This window comes from Aulonocara stuartgranti (assembly GCF_965226115.1).
Source record: "Aulonocara stuartgranti genome assembly, chromosome: 19".
In the NCBI taxonomy this organism is placed as follows: domain Eukaryota; kingdom Metazoa; phylum Chordata; class Actinopteri; order Cichliformes; family Cichlidae; genus Aulonocara; species Aulonocara stuartgranti.
The window spans coordinates 7,305,969-7,327,413 of NC_138955.1; the positions used below are offsets into that span (position 1 = coordinate 7,305,969).

At 39.0% G+C, this 21,445-nt stretch overlaps 2 protein-coding genes across 2 annotated transcripts in view; one reads left to right on the forward strand and one right to left on the reverse strand.

The window, feature by feature from the left end:
- Positions 1 to 522: 522 nt before the first annotated feature.
- The window catches only part of spata7 (spermatogenesis associated 7), a 28,395-nt gene continuing 7,472 nt past the window's right edge, over positions 523 to 21,445 (forward strand). The window contains exon 1 of the mRNA XM_082516452.1: positions 523 to 744. The gene's annotated coding sequence lies outside the window, so the exon portion shown is untranslated. The remainder of the gene's footprint in view (positions 745 to 21,445) is intronic.
- On the reverse strand, positions 3,361 to 20,922 carry kcnk10b (potassium channel, subfamily K, member 10b). The gene is made up of 7 exons (XM_082516453.1): positions 20,463 to 20,922; positions 17,058 to 17,473; positions 9,979 to 10,096; positions 8,151 to 8,311; positions 7,716 to 7,908; positions 7,478 to 7,620; positions 3,361 to 5,775 (listed from the first exon to the last, which is right to left on the reverse strand). Exons 1-7 carry the CDS (start codon positions 20,515 to 20,517, stop codon positions 5,128 to 5,130), a joined length of 1,734 nt encoding a protein of 577 aa, XP_082372579.1. The 5' UTR covers positions 20,518 to 20,922; the 3' UTR covers positions 3,361 to 5,127.

Below are 21,445 nucleotides of genomic sequence, written 5' to 3' on the forward strand. Positions count from 1 at the left end.
CCGTGAAAATAGTTGGATTTACACTGTTGCTCAATCACAGCTGCCTTATTAATGTTTTTCATTAGCAATTTAGCAAAGTTGATGGTGGCGGTGTGCGTGTCTGTGTGAGTGAAAGACAGACAGAGAGAGAGCGACAGATTTTCTGTTATAACCTTCATTTTATGGAGGCACAGTGTGCCGTCCGAGACTTGCACCGCAGTGTCGGCGTTTGTTTCCCTGTTGGCCGGTATTTTCTTCGTAAGCGACCTTTCCTCGACCAATGAGATAAGCGATAATCTGACTTGTCATACTCGAATTGTCATAAGTGTGCTGTCAGCGCATTGGTCACAAAGCAGGAGAGGGGCTGGGAATTATGTTTTCAAACAAAGTGTTAATTCCATTAAAAGTTATAGACTACTTTTGATTCTCACTGTATTACGGGATAAAGTGCGTCCCTTATTAGCTCAATACGGGACGTGAACTTTTGTTTCTAAATACGGGACGATTCCGTTTTTTAAGGGACGGTTGGCAACCCTAGTAGGGTTACTGAAGTTGGGCTAGCTGGTATATAATGATGTGCTGCGTGACCGCTAGCGACACAGCTACGTTAGCATAATATAAACAAGCTAACTTTTTTTCCACTCGATAAAAGTTACCGTGAGTGTTCTCGGTGGTCAGGAACAAATGTAATCGCATGGCAGGATGCTGTAAAAGGACCAAACTTCAGCCAGGAGAACAACTGAGATAATCCATCCACAATACGAGGTTAGTCATTCATATACTGCTGCATGGGCTGGGCTGTAGTTACATCCTAAGGTTTTAAAAACTGAGCTTAAATAAATGATTAGTGGTAATAAAAGCCGAGGGAGGTCAACAGTGATCACTGACTGTTTTAGGAGCTTTTTGAGATCAAATAGAAGAAAATACATAACATTAAACATGTTAACAACACAAAAGCCATATTAAACGCAGACTACTTTAGACCCGGAAGTAGGATTCACTGAACAACCGGATAGGGGGAGCAGAACAGGAAATGAGGTGTAGTAGTTTACAGAGTCACAAGCTTGGCAAAGGTATATCATTTAACCATGATATTTACTCTTAACTCTTAATTATGCAGCATCATGACTGTTTGACTCTGAGGGATAAAAATGATAAATCACATATCAGTTCAATAGACATCAAAGTCAAACATCCCCACAACCTTATTCTTACTTACCTTTAGGACCATTTACACAAAGGAGGCCTTTGGGTGAAGCCAGATTTAAGAATCCACTCATCATGATGCCCCAACTGCGAGATTTAGAAGTATACTGTCAGTAGATGTAAGCATCACGCTAAGAACGTTTACTTATTTATTTAAGTTTGGGGGAAACTGTTTGTTTGTTTGTTTGTTTGTTTGTTTGTTTGTTTGAGTTTAAAGCACTTTAGTTTTAGTTTAGCTTTAGAAATAAAATTTACTTTCAGGAAGTGACCTGATCCCTCCAAGAGTCAATGTAAAATTACTGTAAAGTTATTATGTCCCAACTCTTGACAGTTATTTCCACTGTGTTTTGGTAAATTGTGTTTTATTCATCCAGTTTTCTATGTGTGACTTGGCATATTAACCTTAGCGTGTACATGTATACCATGCTGCCGTACCCACGTCAGATCCTCATTATATTCAATTGAGGCACAAAGTTAAGAATTTGTTAAAAATATTATAATATTTAAAAGTGAGACAATATGAGGATCTTTTTCTTTGCTTTCTTTTCTTTTTTATAGTTTTATGTTGAGTTCGATGTTGTTTCTCTCGTGTTGTAAGTGTGTGTGGGGTGAAAGTATGCTGCATATTATTTTTTAGCATTTTTGCTGTGTCAGATTTTACATACCTAACTTTATATGTTTGGTTTGTGAGTCTTACTGTAGGGCATTTTCATTACCAGCTCAATCACACACAGACGCGTCCATCAAATGAGTTCACCGTCACCGTCCTCTACAATATAGACGACTCTGATTAATTGTTTGAACACATGAGTAAGTAGACTAATGACTGACACAGAGCAATAATGTTCAAGAGTGAGATTAAAATCTGCTGGTGATTCATCATGTGTAGGAAAGCCATTGAGATAAGGGGACAGAGAGACAATGAAAGACAAAAGAGAAAACAAGGAGTGCAGCAGGATGAGATCACATCACTATCTGAAAGAAAGTTCCACAGATAACACCAATTGTTAAATGCAGATAATTTCTCTTTCTTCACTGACCTGTCTCCATGGCATTTCCTTTCTTCCTTTCTTTCTTCCTTTCTTTCTTTCTTTCTTTCTTTTAGGGCTGTCAGCTATTTTAAAGCAGGGTGCATGTGCATGAAGACCATGGCCTTCAGTTTTCTGCAACACTTTTCTGAAATAGTGTTGTATTAAACCACCCATCATAAAAACAATATATACAAACATTTTAGAAATTTGTCAAAAACTAGTTTAAAAGTTTTGTTTTATTTATTAAGGCAAATAAAACTGAATGCCCAAACATAAATCAGCACAAAGGACAAAAAATAATTCAGTGCCTAAAACTGCAGTTTCTGTTCTGTAAATAACTGTAATTTGACATCCTAATTTGAAAATAATGTGCTGTGGGCAACAATAATAATTATATTTAGCATTAAAAATATAATTTGAATGAAAGAACTTGTGCACACTGATGGACTGACAATTACAAAAACAGAAGAAAATTATTTTGTGCCGTTAATTAGGGCAGCTTTGACGTAAACCCCACATTAGATGGTGGTTAAATAAATTTGTTAAGCTCTGTGCATAATGTGCATAATATTAACTGCAAAAAGCTTCACAGAGGAAGATTCACTATCATTACATATGTTATTTAAACAATTATAATAAAAAGTTTAAATGTTAAATGGAAATAAGAAAATGTAACTTAAATATATATTATATATTATAAATAAGAACTGTCAAAAAATGAAAAGAAGAAAAAGAGTAAATCAGCAGTGCTGATGAGGCTGTTGGTGTTCACACACTGCCATTTTCACTCTTTATTTTTCCAGCTTTGGTGTAGTTATCACAACAGTGCTGCTATTTCTTTGTTTTTATTGGTGCAAAACCTTTAAAGCAAGCATCATTAACTGTAGTTATCAATAGAATATGTGGTAAGGAGCACATTATGGAGGAGAAGAAGAATGGCTGAATTATATGTTTATATGGCTACCTTTAATCCAGAGCCTGACCAATCTAGGATCGTGAAGACCAATACTGATATTTTGTTGATGTGAAAATCTGATATTCCAATCATCTAAAAATATTTACATTTTTTTCAATATATATATATATATATATTTACATATATAAACATATTTACTTGCTTACACCCAGCTTTGCTCGGATCACATGGTGTTGCCTTCCAAACACGTTGCTTCGTCCTAAAGGAAGTTGCAGTGTGCCCTCTGGTGGACAAATTATGCAATGTCAACACTTGCGACATGGTTGAAGGGTGTTTCTCTCATCTTTTATTGCCTTTTTTTGAAAGGCAATAAAATATGCTATTATGTATTGTATATAATACTGGCCCATTAATAAATTGGTCAGGCTCTACTTTATCTTAGTCCAAATTTTGTCGATACTGCATTCATTTTCTGTGAGTACTTACATAATGAATATACCTCTTATGTTTTGTTCATTTATTCAGTTTTAAAAAGGCACTCACTACATTTAATGTGACAAAAATAAACTGCACACAACAAACAGCCGCTCAGTGTGTCACAGGTTAGGGTCATGGAAAGGTTAATGCTATCATATCAGACAAGCAGGCTACTGGAACAGTGTGTGTGTGTGTGTGTGTGTGTGTGTGTGTGTGTGTGTGTGTGTGTGTGTGTGTGTAATGTTCACCTTAAGGAATGCATGCAAAGTACAACAGTGGTACATTTAATCCTGTAAAATTTAAAGCTGTTTTTGAGTGTCAGTAAATGTTTGCAAAATACAAATCAAGTGAAAATGGACTAAAATTTTAAGAAATGCCCCCGTCCACACATAGCAGTGTCAAGATGCTTTGTGAGTTGTGTTGTTAAAAAAGCAATACAAAAAAGAAACACGTTCAGTATATTTTACAGTTCAATGAAAAATACAACTTGGGTGATTTAAAAAAAGAAGTAAACATAGATGTAAACATGCTTGGCAAATACAAATTAACAGCATCACATTCATCAACTAAAATCCATCCAAACACTCTCAACGTGTTTGTGATCATTTGAATGTCATTAAAAAAATGCAATTGTGTTTTACATTACCGACAGTCTGTGTTTGTGTATGTTTGTCTGTGTTGATTCACAATTCAGAAAATGGTAACAATCATTACAGAGACACATTGTTTGTCTGTTGAGAGAAGAGTAGTAATGAAAGAAGTGTATTTTGCTCATTATGATAGCTGCAAATTCAAGCTTTCCAGTTAGTTTATGCCAGCAATGAATGGTTATGGTTGGTACCATGCACTTCAGATTGTTTTTTTAAGCTGTTAACATATTGTAGTTTTTCGCATCAGGCTACATTTTCAAAGCCAAACATAATGTAGCAATCGTTCTACATGTCATCTAGGTAAATACGGCCTGTTGATCCAGCAAAAACACAACCTACTTTCCTCTGTTCGATAAATATTAAAGTCACTTTGTAGCATGCTGCTGGGCTAAAAATAGACCCCTAGAGTATGAGATGACAACCCATAGATCAATAATAGTACTGAATGAATGGCATGAATCTAGCTCTCAAGCGGTCCTGCCCACATTGTTAAAAAAATAAGATTCAGCATGAACAGATGGAAGAAGAGCCTTGAGGGCTAAAAAAAAATCAACAGAGCGGTTCAATACTGCTCCTGTAGAAATCAAAGTTCTTAAGTAGCCTATTTAACAGCAACATCTCAATGAGGTATTTCTACTACACCCTCTTCTGCACCGTTAGTTTTATTCATTTTTGGCAACACATTTTCTTCCCATAGCTATGGCATGATGACTGACTTCTTGGGAGCAGTTCCAATCTAAGCATAGGAAACAGAAAGGCACATTTCTTGACATCTCAAAGGACTGTGCACTCTCCCAGTCTGAGTATCTTTCACTCTTCCTGTCTCAACACTCCTTGTATGTGGATGAAGTGTTTGTGCATTCAATACTTAATTATTCTCACTGTCTTTGGCCAGTGCCGGTGTGAACCCATTCAACTTTGAGCGCTCCATTGTGTACTGCGAGAGGTTTGTCAGACTGGTGTTTCCCTCTTTTCTTTCTTTGTTTTCCTCATCTGGCTCACCATCTTCTTCTTCCTCCGTTCCCTCCTCCCCGAGCATGGCGCTGCCATTGTTTATGCTTAAACTTGCCCGCCGAACATCTTCAGGTATGTTCCTCCGCAGTTCACGGTTCTTGTTGCGCCTGGCCAGCTTACTGAGGGATCCGAATCGTAGGTTGAAGAGATTTTCCTCTGAAGATGATGCGGTCTCTTGCGTTTGCTCGTTTCCCTGATGATCGTACGGCTCGCATGCCCCCTTCAACCTCAGGTTGTTCAGTTTGCTGTCGATGCTCTCTTGGGAGGACGTCTTGAAGCGGCTAGCATCCAGACTGGCGAACAAAGCCCGTTTCTCTGGTGACAGCATGTCAAGGGAGTGAGCTCGCTGCTCTAGGCCAAGCTGACGGCGCTCCATGCTACGGATGGTGGCTGCCCGCTGGAGCTTGTCGTGGATCTCAACACTCAGACGTCGTCGAGTTTCACGAAACTCTGCTCGGACATTTGCCTTCCATTCAGCAGCATGTGCTTTAAACTCCCCAACCTATGAAATATGAACATGGAAACAAAGCAACAGTTAAAGGATAATATACAGATTAGCAACAGTATCCCATATATACCATTCAATATAGCACCATATAACATCTACTACTGACACAAAGAAAACGTAATTTCATAATTACGAAAGTGGTCAAAAGTAGCTTTTTACAGGCAAAGTCTCCCTGCCACTTTCAACTGTATTTGCTATTCTAAAGAGGCCCTATTATGCTTTTCTTTATCATATATATATATATATATATATATATATATATATATATATATATATATATATATATATATATATACCACTACACTGTTGGATACTTATATTTAATGTGGCAAAAGTTCCAGTGAAACATTGATTCTCAAAGTTTTGAAGAGTGTTTCATTCATTTCAGAGAGCCAGCATACTGTTGAGAAAAAAACGAACTCATCAAAATAATTCTAAAGCCAATAATTTGTTAATTGAACATTAAGCTGTCAGGGAGCTTCACTGCTGGGCGTGAACTCTTCCAATATATCACAAAAGGTCCTTTCATTACTAACTTGGCACAAGCCTGTTTTCAGTTTAACACAAAAGTTTAGTAATGTAATAAATGTACGCTCGAGCAAAAGTGTTTAACCCTCATCAGGTCTGTGATTTAGTAGTCATTAATTACTAAGTTTGTGTGTTGCTTTTACTTAATATCTGAAACCTGTTTTGTTCATTCTAACTGTTGTGCTAAATTATAGCTTTGTAGCCATTAGTAAGGTTGGATCTTACATTTACCAATATCAGCCTTGGAAATATTAAAGAAAAGCTACTGTCTAAAAGACTGCACTCATGAATGTTAGACTCAATTGACCTATGCCCCATTTTCATTGCCCTTGCTTTAAATGCTTCATTTCCAATTATTCTTCTTACTCTTACGCCCAGCTGGCATCAGGTTAATATTGATTTTCTTAAATGTTCATGAAAAGACGAGATGCTTTTAAAGAGAAGGGTCACTAGGGAAACATGCATATCCACTTGTTGGTTGCTGATTGGTTGCTGGAGGTTGCTGGAAGTTGATAGAGTGAAAACATTTGCAAACACCCAAACAATGCTGCATGGCAAACCTCTTTGTGATTGCTTTGGTGACAAGTAGTTTGCTGAGTCATTTGCAAATACTTGTAAACTACTTGCCAAGCAGTGGTGAAACTGAAAAGTGGAACATATTGAAAAGAGAAAGCATCTGCCTTCAAAATAAAAGTTGTCTTTCTGAAAAGTAAATGGCGAGGGTTTGCAAAATTACAGATGTTGGTGGAAATCTGCATTCAACCAAAGACATCACAAGGAGGTTTTTGGTGCAGCACCCTCTTTGTAACAGATTTTAATTAGTGGCACACAGCAACCTCCAGCAAGCATTACCAACCGCTTGGGGAAATACATATTTTTCCATCGTGAAACACTGCTATGCCAGGGGGATGCCACCTGGTCTCTAAGCTTGTGCGACTGAGGTCTTTAAGAGATGGAAGCACAAGACAATACAAGGAAAATAAGAATGCTTTTAATTCTGAATACTGCAGCACCGTAGTGAGATCCTAAAAATAAAAAAATTGAGACACAAACCACAGATCATTTTTAACTCACTATAGATATTTTAATAATTATAACATATAAGATGCTGCCTCTGAACCTTCAGATCCAGAGTAGAGTTGTAAAATAATACATATACAAGACTTACCTCCTCTTTGGTCTTTTTAGACAGTACTCGGAGCCAGTCTCCGATCATGCTGAGGACGGCTGCAAAGTACGCTAAACCTATGAGGATCCAGAACCACACCAGAGGCTTGTACCACTTCATGTAATCGATCTTGCGATTTCCACCTGAAGAGGAAGGAAAATGTCGTTATGGTCAGAAATTAAGCCCAAAACTTCAACAGAACAGCTTATTGTGCCCGAATTTTGGAGCGTAGCTCTACCTGCCACGTAGTCTCCTATTCCCACTGTAGTGAGCGTGATCACGACAAAGTAGATGGCATCCAGTGTGGTCCAGCCTTCAATGTGTTTGAAGATGACAGCAGGGATGGTGACAAAGACAATGCAGCCAGCCAGGATGAACAGGATAACAGATGTGACCCTTATCTTCGTCTGGCTAATCTGCTTGTGTTTTTGCTGAAAAGAACAGGAGGTGCATTTAGAACCAATATAAGCAACTAAAAGATGATGTAAGAGTGACAGTGTGAGCCACAAAAAGCAATGAAACATGGCTCACAAACAAAAAAGAAGACACCATTACATATGCCATTAGGGTAAGAATAAAAATGCAGCTAAATGTTAGAATGATATCTGCATATTTGACTTTTTTACACAGCCAGTAAAGAAGAAAACATCACAATGTGTTACTTGTATCTCACCCTGAATATCTTTTCAACTTTTAAGACACTTTTTACAAAGATGGTCCCCAGCTGGTCTCCGATCCCCGCCAACAAGAAGCCAAAGAGAGGGATGCCAAATATGGCATAAAGGATGCAAAAGATTTTCCCGCCTTCCGTGCTCGGAGCTATGTTTCCGTAACCTGTTGAACAATTGAAAGCAGAATGAGGAGGAGGGGAGAAGAAATGAAGAAACAGGACAGGAAGGTCAAAAAACAAAGCAGGGCTGAGAAGAGTGAGTGGTAAGATGAGAAGCAGAAGACAATCAAGACCTCCTTATGCAACATAATCAATTGAAGCTCTTATGTAATACCTTTCAGTTCCAGGAGCAGGGCTTGAGGTAAGTAATGCAATAATTAGATTCCCCTTAAAGAAAATTGAATTAATAATGACATACTATGATACAGGGAGGTAAAAGGAAGGAGCTTGAGGAGCGTCAGGCAGGAGACACAAATCACTATCTCCTGTTTTAACCTGCTGAAAAGCAGAATATTAGCATAATACCTGTTCTTTGTGTAGAATATACTACCTTTATTGAGAGAAGTAATATGTTTACACATGTTGGACAACATACAGTACAGTGCAAAAGTCTTAAGCCACCTCTCATTGCTTTTTACTTCTAATTGTGGATATTGGATCAGAAAATATTGGTATATTAGTGAAAAAAAGTATATTAGTAAAAGAAAATGGAGTCAATGGCTTCAGCATCAGAAAAAGAAAGCATGCAAGGATCTATTTCAAATTTCAGTCTCTTTAAGAGAAACACATTAACAGTATATATATTGCTCATATAATTTTAAAATGAGTGTCTTCAATTTTTCAAGCCACTGGACATAATAGATCAAAGGAAAAATATGATGTCCTTAAGGAGGCTTCAATCTTATCCTGTTTATCTGTAGAGTTAAAGCCTCCCTGTTTTTGTTTCTGTGGAATGTCTAATTAATATTGATCGTATCCTGCTATCTTTGAAGGTCTTCTCAAATATTTTCTTTTTCTCTTAATTAAAAATACATATAATTTGCTTTTTTTTATTATTAATGGAGGGGGTCCTATGGGGTGATATTTGTGTTGATCTTCTATTTGTGCACTAGATTAAATGAAGCAAGCTACCAGGTTAATTAAATTTCTAGACTACACCATTAAGGAGGTCAGGGACATGTTGTTTTTCCAGTCACCTAAAGGATGGTACCCACAGCTGATAGAGGGAATACAAACAGTAGTGCCTCAGCTTTGATTTTGTGATTGTATATCAAAATGTTCCATCTGATCAAAGCCAGGTACCCAAAGTCTTTTTACTTTCATTTTAAAAAGAATTTCAGTGAGTCACAATTTACTGTTTCTCTTTAAAAAGCAACAAAGGGCAAAATGAGACAATTAAAAAAACTCAACAGTGTCTTCATCATACACTGAATAATGAGTCAGGTCTCACATACATCTTCAACAAAATTACATCAGACTGAATTCTCGTGAAGGGGACTCCCTCTCTCTCATATATACTTAAGAATGGCAAGGCTTAACATTGATGCCATTTAGTAGTCCTCACTACTACAAACTTTTTTTCCTTCTCGTACATCCTCTTACATCTGTTCACGCTGTATAAATGAAGACTGTGCTTTTGAGAGTACCTCGTGCATGTATTTTTTATGAGATTTGAGGTTCGCCTCAGTCGACATTATTCTTAGATTGTTAAAATTGAGTTCAAAAGGAATTTTGATGGTTCACACGTACAATGAAAATTGCATGGACTGTCAGCAATACCAGGTTCATCGTGTTTTAGAGTAATAAAGAGAGCATTATCTAATAGTTTTACCGATAGTTGTAATGACAGTTCCAGCGAAGAAGAAGGCACTGCCCAGGTCCCAGTGACTGGAATTGTACAATGTGTCTCCAGTAGGCCTCACTCCTCCACTCACAGAATCTATAGCATGCTGGAAAGTAGAGAAATATAGAAATTATATGGATTAAAAGTATTTAAAATTGCTTAAAACTGAAATGTGTACTTTGACATAATTAGTGAAAGTCATGCCAAAATGCTTAATAGCAGCTGGCTCCTGTTTTGCCGCTGAGCTTTTACAAACTAATCAAAGCTATGACTGTATGCCAGCTCAGCTGATGACAACACAACAAACACGTGTCTGCTTTGATTTCACTATACACAGCCCCAATGGTGTGAACAGAGTGAGTAACAACGTCCTACTATTGTTTCTGTTACATGCGCCTCTATGTATTGCAATTGATTGCGTAACACTCGTGAGGAAACTGAGATTAGATCCAGTGCAACGATCTCCAACATCAGCCCAGAAGGTCACCACCTGAATACAAAGAAAAAAGGCTCTGAACAATAGAGGAAGGGAATGCAAGTTAAATGAGGTCTGAATCATTCTTATATCCGTGGAACGAGCAGGGGCGCTACCAAGGGGGGTCCTTGGTAGCGGAATAAATAATTTATTTATTACTGCATATGTGATTTTTGTCATTCATATTGTGTCACTTTGTAGGTCCCTCACAATTTATAGACATCACCCCATCACCTTCGGCACTCCTGCACTGTTTTGCTTTTTGGTGTGCCACCACAATATTTTTGGTGGTGCCCACATGGCCACCCCCATGAAGAAATTCTGGAGACGTCCCTGGCCTTGAGGCTGTGGATTGAGTTACACTTAATTAAATCAGCTGATAACTGTTGTAGTTCAGTCCAGACTCGTATTGTGTTGATCTACCGTTTTCTGACTGTTGTGAACTGTAATTGGAAACTCAATAACTAAGCATTGCAATAAACATGTATAGTTGCTCTTTTTTTAATTTCCTCTTGATCATCTTTGGCTTGTGAGTTTAAAAAAAGACTTGTTTGTTTTTTAAATGAGAGAAAGGCAGTGAAACTTAAGTAAAAGGTGGTGCAGCAGGCTCTTCTGAGCCTTTCGAATTACTAATCGTGTGCACATCAAGTTGATCTGACCACAGGATGCGTTTAAACTGTTCAGTGTCTGGCTCTCTTCGGAGCTGTTTCTCCCACACACCCAGTTTCCATGTTTTCACAGTTCACATGGACCAAATCCACACAGACTCTCACTTGCAGTCCAAACACTGCTGTTTCCCTGTTGTTCGTTCACGTCAGCCTTTTTTTCTGCGTTCCATCGACTAGTTTGTCTAGTGCAGGGAAAACATTTACTGCTTCATTATTTTCATTGATTGCCTTCTGTGCTCCATTATGCTGCCATGAAAAGTTCATTGACTATCATTTGGTCTTTCTACATTTTCTGTTTATGGGCATGCTGTGTTCTCTACACAAGCATTTATAGTTCTTTATCTTTAGGCTCAAAACTTCTGCTGACATGAAAGTCACACAGAGCAGCCCCCATTTTATACAGTGAGATGTGAGATAACCTTTCAGAGAGTGCAGAGCGGTATAATAAAATATGTATGAACTGCCGTGATACGCATTTTACAGCAGAGAGTCTGGGACCACTAAACACATAGCTGCACATGCCTATTCAGAATCTTACATGTGATTACCTCGGCTCCATCAGTGCCCTCTCTCCCTAATGAGACAGATTTTTTGTATCTATAATTAGGCAGTTTCAATTACGTTACTTCATAGGTTTTAGCAGACACAGCTGCTTTATGGGGGCAATATCAAAGTGGTAATTATATAATAAACCCCAAATAACCTAATTCTGGAGTCAAGGGAGAGCTATATATAGCCGCACAATGTATCTGAATACTGTATGAGGAGATCTATTTTTGGCACTTGTCTGTTTCTCAGCCATGTTCATGCTTCATGAGAGAAAAATCCTCCTTTTGCACATGCATTTTGGAGCCATGAGGATGGTGACTTGTGTTGTGTTGCAGTACATTAATTAGCAAGACAAATGGTGTTTTCGTTTCACGCCTCGTGCTCCTTTCTATTTTGATTTCACCAAAGAATCACTGCAGAGTGCTCACGAGTCCTCGTGGCTAATGTGTTTTCTGTTTCTTCAGTGCAGGATCATTACAGAGCAAACACACTCACTGCAGATTTTTATCCTCTCGGTGTGCCTTTCTACCCCACAGCGGGGGACAGCGGTGATCCTGCCAGCACGGTGCCTTGCTCTATCCTTCACCCAACCTCATTGTGATACATTGCCAAGCACTGTCCTCTGCAGCACTTTCAACATTACTAATATCTAAAGCTTTAACCTAACCCCCTTGAAGACTTAATGCTTGTTGCAATGAAGGACACTGAGGTCCATCATATACAATCAGGGTAAAAAGAAAGTGCACGGTCTCTTTCTAAGGTTACGTATCACGGTATAATAATAATATAAAATCATCTGGTCCTTACCAGGTCCTAAAATTATTTTAGTTCCAGCTCAGATGAACAGCATCACATGATATATTATACCATATTTTTTAACAACTAAGCCAAAATACAGAAACAGTGGATTTAAACTAATTACATATAGTGATCCAGTAGGTTACAGAACCTTTAGCACCAGTAGCTTGAGTAATCCTTTTCAGTAATCATCATCAGTCTCTCACATCATTGTGGAGGAATTTTGGGATACATATAACTACAACATTACTTCAGTTCATTGAGGTTTGCAGGTGTCCCTTTATGCACAGCTCTCTTAAGGTCCCAGGACAGCACTTCAGTCCATTGCAGCACATTGACTCTTTCCCTTTTTAGCCGTTCTGTTGTAGTTTTGTTGCTGTGCTTGTAATCAAATCTTGTTGCGTGACCCAGTTTTGTCTAGAATTGATATATGCAGGTTTGACTCACTGACTATAAGGTGCCCAGATCCTGTGGCTGCAAAACAAGTCCAAGTCATTACGCCTCCACTATCATGCTTAACAGTTGGCATGAGGTGTCCTGATATGCTGAGTTTCGTTTTTGCCAAATGGGGCATTGTGCATGTCTGTTCAAAGCACATTGTTCCAAAATCGCGTTGTTGTTTGTTCAGATGCAACTTTGCAAACGTAAGCCAGTTTTAACATTTCACCTGTTAACTTCGGGCCTGTTGACTCATTGTCTAAACTTGTGAATTTGCTGTGATTTCCACTCCTCGGAAACTTTGGAGCTATCTTGAAAGCTTTCCACGTATGAATAATCTTTCTCACTGTAGAATGATCGATCTCAGATTGTTTGGAAATGCCCTTGATGAGCAGTAACAATTGGTTCTCTAAGATCATTGCTGATGTCTTTAATCCTGAATGCGCACACATCAGAATGCTCCACATAAGCAAACTACCAAAACCTTTGCTTTTATAGATGTGCTCACACTTTTTCCTGATTAATTAATTTAAATGCACTTTTTTAGATTATGAATAATAGCATTGTGCAAAATATCATGTGATTTTCATTATGTCTTCACAGAATGGTTGTATATGGCTGGTTTTTATGATTGACTTTTCATGTGGAACAGGTGATCAGATTCAAATGAAAATAGCAATATAATAGTGAGGGGAAAAAAAGTTTATTATTCATGCTTAAAAGCCCAGTGTTAAGCTGTGGGGGTATTTTCAAGGAAAACCTGAAATGGAAATGAGTAGAAATGAATCTTTTTTGCCTTTCTTTTTCAGTGCAGCCATCTAAAGAGCTTAGCCTTCACTAGTTAGTGGAGCATTTTGATTTCGCATTTGATCAAGTATGTAGAATTTGTTTGACGTTTTCCGGAAAAGCACAATTTGTGCTACATAAGATTATGACGGAAATGGCAGCACAACCTGACGTAGATTCTACTGCAGGTAGCTCAGTGAATACAGAAGTTTATTTTAAATAAGTGACTCATCAATAAATGAGACCTGACTGGTGTCAGTAATAGCACGGCTTCACATCGTGCCATAGTGTGAGTCATCAAAACAGCAACAGGAAAGCCAATTAGGTCTGCTGTCTTCGTGGGCGCACAGTGGGTGCGTGGACGACACAAATATTGAAGAAGACACGAGGAGGTCAACAGACGTGCATGGGCACACACTCACACACATTAAATCAACACACGCTGTGCCCTAACAAGAGCTTGCGATGTGATATACTGTCTGCTTCCATCTCAGGCATGCACATGCTTCCCAAGGTTGCCATTTTTCTGTCAACTCCTCCACCAAACAGTTTGACAACAGTGAGTCACCGCTGCTGTGTCCCCGCATAAAGGCTTCGGCTGAGTGACAGGCTTGACATAGCACACACAGGCCGATAATGGAAACTGTTAGAGGACTGGGCATACTTTTTGATGGAGTACTTGTGAAGCAGCATGTCCTCCAGGCTTGAGACACCAGGGAAAAAAAGTGTTATTTGTTCATATGAACTTCACACATGGCTTACACTTAGTATTGGAATCCCATAACAACTCAGCAGATCAACATTATATCTACTGATTTACAGAAATTTACATATTATGTTTTGATTATGTTAGTACATCACTTATGAAGCTACGATAGAAAGGAGAGGAGTAGCAGTAAAAAGCTCATCATTATACACATAAGTGCACAAACCGAGCATGACTAATTTGCCACTATTCTTAATTAACTATATCAGATCAATGACTTGACATGCCATTAAACATTTTCTCATCTATCTGAATTAGATGATTTGTCTAGAAGAATCTCATGTCTATGATTCCAGCACTTTTACTTTGAGCAGCAGGAGGTGTGTGTGCCTGCTGGTCTGTGTAATGAATAATTGATTCCCTCCGGACCCCAGGCACTCCATGCTAAAGGTTCTAATTTCCACACACTCCTCCATAAGACATACTGTTATTGATTTTTGAAAGCTCTTGATAGGGCTTTTGTGGCTCAAAGGTTGAGCACTGCTAGAGAAATAAAAGAAGAAGCTAGAAGCAGAAGAAGAAAAGAACAGAGGTGGGTGTGGAGAAGGAGAGAGGCAGTCCGATATTCACTAGAGTAGTGTTGAAGATATTAACGTCAAATGGAGCCATCCTAGTGGAAAGTGGAACACACCATTAGCATTGCCATTTGGTTGTTTCCAAGTCTTTACTATTTTCAAGCTACATTCGAAAAACAGGAAAGCACAAGATTTCTAAAAGGCTGTTTTTTTTTTCTCTCCATTGCCAAAAAAAAACTATTTTCAGTCTCTTTTGATTCCTGTTAATTGTGTGCTTGTGTTTGTATTTCAGCTCTTGTGTTACTCAGTTCTTTTGATTGTCCAGAATGTTTCTTTCTTTTATTTCTAGATGTTTTCTGCAAACTAATTGCTTTTTCCCATCACTCCCTCACAAATCAAACTTCCCACTCACCCACTCGTACATCTCAAATCATTTTCCACTCCCCTTTGCAGTTGTAAGTGTCAGCTGGGTGTAGTGACCTTAAATCTTGATCCATAATTTTGGATGTGGTGCTAGAGAGCAATGTGAACTGCTGCCATAGTGTGTTATAAAGCGGCTGACACCATAAAAATGCATTGTAAAATGCGCCGTTAAGTTTCAATGAGATGGGAATGGTTCTGTTTTGTGGGTCTGCTTGATAGTGCGCACAATTATAAAAAAGTTTCACAAGCTGGCTTGGTAAAATGTGGAACACTCTAAAGACAGCGTCAGACCATATGCCGCAGGTTTAAGAGTTATCAGGCGAGTTTTTTGGGCGAACAGCTGTGCCCAGTAAAACACCGGCACCCTGCTTCTATGCAGCAGATGCTGTATTGAGGGGGAAAGCAGATAGTGACGGGATTTTGGGGAGACTGTTTAGAATATTGAGTTTCTGAAATCTCTCTTGGGTCTTTAAAGATTTTAACAATTTTTGTATGTCATAATAGAGCAACATCACACAGTATTAAAAAGAAAACATTGAAAAAAAACTTGGTTCCTGACATTTCTCACAGTAAATATAACAGCGCTGTCACAGCCATGAGCTTGTTTCCTTATTTAAAACATGTGGGCGTTGTTAAAGCTGCACTCTGGAATTTCATATCGCACTAACACATCTATTATTGAAGGTTTTTTAGCTATGCAAATACAAGTTAGTTATTTGTCAAATAAAATGGGAGAAAATTGGCCTTATTGCTATCATTACTCTGTCTTTACACAGCAAGAAAACTAGAGAGAGCTGCAATTAAATAAAAAAAATGTTTGTTGTGAATATAGCATAAAGGTCATTGTGAAGACATTTTTTGCCCTCTTCTCAATGATCATGCTGTCTTTTGTTATGTAATATCAGGCTGCATGTACTGGTGTATGTGTTCTAAAAGATCCGTGTTTATTAGAAAACTAAATGCATTTAGGTTTCTACAGGAGGGTTGATTGTTATCAGTTATCAGCTGTTACTCAGGAAACCGTCATTCAATGGGAAGGGCAGAACAAATGTCTTGGTCAGGCTGTAGCAAGCAGCAGCCATATAATTTGATTAAAAGTGCCTCAAAAAGCCCTGAGAGCACAAACAATTTTTAAATTGTATAAAATTCAGTGGCTCCAAATCCCTTACTTTAGTGCAAAAATGAAGGAGTTCACCCACTGTAGTTTTTATTAAGAGGTCAAAACTATTTTTGTGCCAAGCTGTAAATGTGTTCTTTAACGCTGTAAAGTTGGGCATTTTTCCATGGGAGTCTGTGAGGATTGACTTTTGGAGCCAAGTTTAAGAGGCCATTAGAGTAACTGCAGTTTTTGGCACTTCCACATTCCCTTTATTTAACAGAAAGGAGCACTGTGCAGTCTTATCGTAGCTACTTCTTAATCACAAAATAGGCCCACTGTAAAGGATACCATGCTTTGCCATCCTTTTAAACTCTGCTCCGATCCAGGGGACCCTGCCTCCTGCTCTACGACAACTGGGAATAGCGCCAGCTCCCCATCCTTTTACCTCTACCTAACTGCTCGGTACTATAATAAAGTGCACAGAGGCTGCCAAAATGCCTGGAAGAAGGAAACAAACACCAGACAATCATGTCCACTTTCAAGCGCTTACCTTGATGATGGCATCCAGCTCATTGGGAGTAACACATGGGTGCCTTTCGAGGAAAGAGGCCTTCTCCAGGGTGATGCTAGTTTTCAGGTTGCTCTCAAATGGCTGCTCCAGAGCCTTGAAGGCAAGACCTCCACAAACCAGGTAGAGAACAACCACAATGAACACCGCCAGCACCGTCTTCCACTTCATCACTGAGTGGAGCCCTGTTGTCGAGCCATCAGAGTTGGTGTCCATGCTAGCCACAACACTGGCAGAGCGAGATGAGATGGACAAACGTGGCAGTGGACAGTGACCACTGGCTTTCGGGTCGCAGCCCATTGGGTTTTGCATGGTGGCAACACTTGCCTGGACCAGGGTTGACTTCACCATGCCAGGCTGGACCTTTTTGGGAGGGACCAAGTTGGTCTGGACTGCCACTAGCAAAGAAAGTAGGAGGGAAGAAAGGGCTGTTGTAACACTTTTTTTTTTTTTTTTTTAAATATAGATTACAAAGATGGAAACACCAGTGGTTTACTGCACGTTTGTCTCTCTGATGGTCATTTATGATGTGTTATAATAATTGGCTAAAGGCTCTTTTTGTAAGAACCTTTTACCTAAATCAACAGGCATTTGGACATTTCATTTGTTGATTTATGCGCAGATTCTTTTTCTTTTCACCTTTTCTCTCACCTTCAGCCTTTCTTTTGGTTTATATTTCGAATTTTGTGTTGTGGAGACATTAACATAATTTCATTACAACTGTTTAAAACCTATGTGTCCTTTATGAAGCTTTGAAAACATTTTATACCTCCTACACTGGGCTAATAAAAGGCTTTTTGCAAAGTCAAACACTATTAGAAAAAAATCTAGTTATCCAGCCTACAGCTCCGCCAAACATAACAAGACTCCTTTGTCATCTCAGAAGCTTGTTATCCTGAGAATTTCTTCATATAAAATGTATTTCAGATTTCACTTGTGAAAAGGGGTCCACAATCACTTGGCCTCACATCTGCCTTACAGATCATAATTTGTACTCTCATTTTAACATCTGATTTCAACCCTGCTCTGTTACAACACATGGATGGATGGATGGATGGATGGATGGACACAGATATATAAAAAGCACACCAATGAAAACCTTACAGTAATGTTGGCAGAGGTGAAGGTGAAAATTGAGTTACTCTCTTTGAATGGAAGCAGGATCCAATTTTTCTAATAGACTGTAAGTGAGGGATAAGTGCCACTTTCAGTTATTGTCTTCCAAAGAGGTTTCATAACAAATGCATGTGTACTGTAGCAGGTCAACCATCAAACATCACCTATGGAGATAGCCAAATTTCGACTTCCTTAATGTATATAAAGCACTGCGTGAGCTTTTTCAGAGCTCTAGACTTCACCCCTGCCCTGACGCCCCCACAACTCCAAAAAGGGAAAGCATGGAGTGCCTCTGAGCCATGGGTGGAGCTTGTTGTCTGTGATGTAACCTTTGAAGGTAGGGATGAGAAATGTATTTGTTTTTTAAATGGGGTGATATTACTTTTGGGATATGCTAAGTACAATGCACACATGCTTAATCAAGTATTTATGACTTTAGAGGAGGGGACATGTATTTCTTTAATATTTCCTGGAGACTTATTCCATCTTGCCTAAACCTCAACTTAACACATAAGGGACTTGCTTTCTGTTCCCGTAGTGTGAGTGTTTAAACAGATTCAGGTCCCCACAGCATGATCATGCACTCGCGCGCACACACACACACACACATCGACCCATGAGTCAAAGAATGTCCAGGAAGTGGCTTGTTCCCTGATCTAAGAGCTATTCATCTTCCGAGTCAATTCTTATATAAAAGACTGAATCAATAACACCAATGTGATGTCAGCTTAAGGTGGAGAAAAACACTTTCGGTTTATAGTATCTGTCTTTAAAGGTGCTGACTGCAATAGAGCACAAATCTATTAGAAAAAAAAAAGACTGGGTGGTGAATCAGCTGGAAGACTCAGTATAGTATGCTATATTTGGTGCAATGTTTTTTTTAGAGATGAAGTGGAACAGTTACTGGTTAGTGAATTTCAAACTAGGCCAAGTCCATGACTAATCTAACTAAGATTTTAATTTTCTTTTTATCACAGTGTTTGACTGCGTGAAATTAAATAAATTAACTATGACTGAATGTCATATATTTAGTTTATTTGGTTCATTTCAAAGTCAACTTCATGCACTTCTGAGAAAAAGCAGAGAATATGAAACTATAATCTATATTTTACAGCTAGAGTTGAAACCAGAAGTGCAGTGAGCACTATAAGGTTTGCATTTCACCTTTCTGAGGCTATGATCCATTAATGCAAAATCCTTTTTGAACCATGCAACAGCTTCGAATTGATTTTTGCAAATTAAATAAGGCTTGAGTGGAAAGTGGTGTTTTTTTCTTTTTTTATCTGATCTCAACCTCTCAGCCCTCCCTTTGGATCCAAGTATGTCTGGCCAAAGCAGAGGAAATGTTCTCATGTAGTGATGCCCCTCATGTCGACCACAAAGATGGACATACAGAGCATGTGGATACAGATAAGGAGTTTGATGACAGTATCTATCATATTTACATCTGATGTTAAGTGTACAAAAAGAAGTCTAGTGGTATTAAACATAAAGGCTCAGGCAAGCTTTAGGCCCTGTGGCACTGGGCAGGTTGTAGGCGTTTAATTCGGCAGCTGAGCCTCAAATTTCAAACATTAAATCAAACCCAGTGCACCCCAAACACTTCCGGCAGTGACTGATTTCAAAATAAAACCTCTGTTAAGGGAGGCGCAAGCTTCCTCAACACGATACCCATGCATAGTGTATTAAAGCAGAATTCCTTTCCAGCAGTGACTGGAGACTTAGCACGACTCTTATATGCTTTTGAAAGGGCAAGGGGTACATGAGCCATGATATTATTTAAAACAACAACAACAACAACAACAACAACAACATTTCTCTTCAAATAAAAATCGCATGTCTGAAATTCTTATAAATTCTATTCCTAAGTATAATGATGTCTTTTAGATGGCGACATTATTTTTAAGTAGACACATTTTACAGCCTAGTTCTCTTTTGAAATCTCTTCCGCTCTCATACTGGTTATTTCTGCCAGCCTGTCACTACCAGAGCTCCGCATCCAGCAACGTTGCTTTATACGTCTGAGCGGACAGATAGTGCAAACTAGAAAAGCCGCGTTGTCGTATATGAATGGTAATTTTGCATCACAAAAGCAAATAAAGGGACCGCTCAATTAAATGAAAAGAAGCAAAAATATGAATTTCTGTATACTGAATCTGTGAATAATGCAGCCTGATGAGATTGTGTATCAAGTATTTCCACTGACATTAAGAGTACTATTTAATTGCATATCTGAAGTTATTCCACAGTAAAACAGCAATATTCACCAACCTTGTTCTGGATCCCAGTTAACTTGTTTTCTCGGGTTTTCTATTGGAAATTTCATCTCTAGGTTTGGCTCAGTGAAAACGCAGGTAAATTCAGTCAGCGTGATCGCAGAAATACAGGAAAAAATGGACAAATCACAAGAAATTCATGTTGGACACATCATCTTTTCATCGAAGTGGGAGTGGATTGCACAAAGGAATAAAGGCATCGCAAAACCGCATTGTCTGTCTTCCTTTCTTGCACCCCCTCCTTTTTTTTCCTTCTCCACCTCGCCTGGACGCGTGGTGTTCGCCTGACAGACTGACAGAGATACGTGTGGCACCTTGCACTGAGCAGTGGCTCCACTCCGCGGTCCAAACCACTTCCAAACTCACACTAGAGCACGCACGCAAATGGTCCGGTCCAGAAACACAGCCGGAGTGTGGCCCAACCTAGCAACTTTACGCACGCGTTACACCGGCAGCGAGAACAACGAGGGAGGATGCTGTCCCCTCCCTTTAATTCAAATAAGCGCTCTCCTCCACCTGCCTTCATTGTTAATGTGCATCGAGCTTTGCATCAGAGGCATTTTCTCTCATTGTGGAATCCGATTTTCAATACTCACTCTTATATTTTCCCCCAAAACCAGATGATCCTATTATCGTTACCGTAACCAGCGTCTGACCACATGGCGCAAAGATGATCACCAAATCAGAGGCAGACTTAACCCATTACATCATTCACGCATGTGAGGAAAACTGTATTATTTATGAGCTTCAGTGGTACAGGGAGGTCACCTCTTCCGGCAGCCCCCCCCCCCCCCCCCCCCCCAAATCATATACTATAGATCTGATGATTTGGCGGGATGACAGTTTAGACAGGGGGGAAATGAACTGTCTCGTTATCTATTTGTTATGTAAAAGCGCCCTGCAACACACACATGTACAAGATCAGAATTGAATCACTTAATAAAAGAAGATGCGGTCTTATGGGAAAATCAAAATAGA

Coding starts and splice junctions, on each gene's coding strand:
- kcnk10b (XM_082516453.1), bottom strand. CDS start 20,517: ATGAAATTTCCAATAGAAAACCCGAGAAAACAAGTTAACTGGGATCCA. Junction 10,097..17,057: donor AGCTGGATGCCATCATCAAG/GTAAGCGCTTGA, acceptor TCTACTTTCCAG/CATGCTATAGATTCTGTGAG. Junction 7,909..8,150: donor AAGTTGAAAAGATATTCAGG/GTGAGATACAAG, acceptor TGTTCTTTTCAG/CAAAAACACAAGCAGATTAG.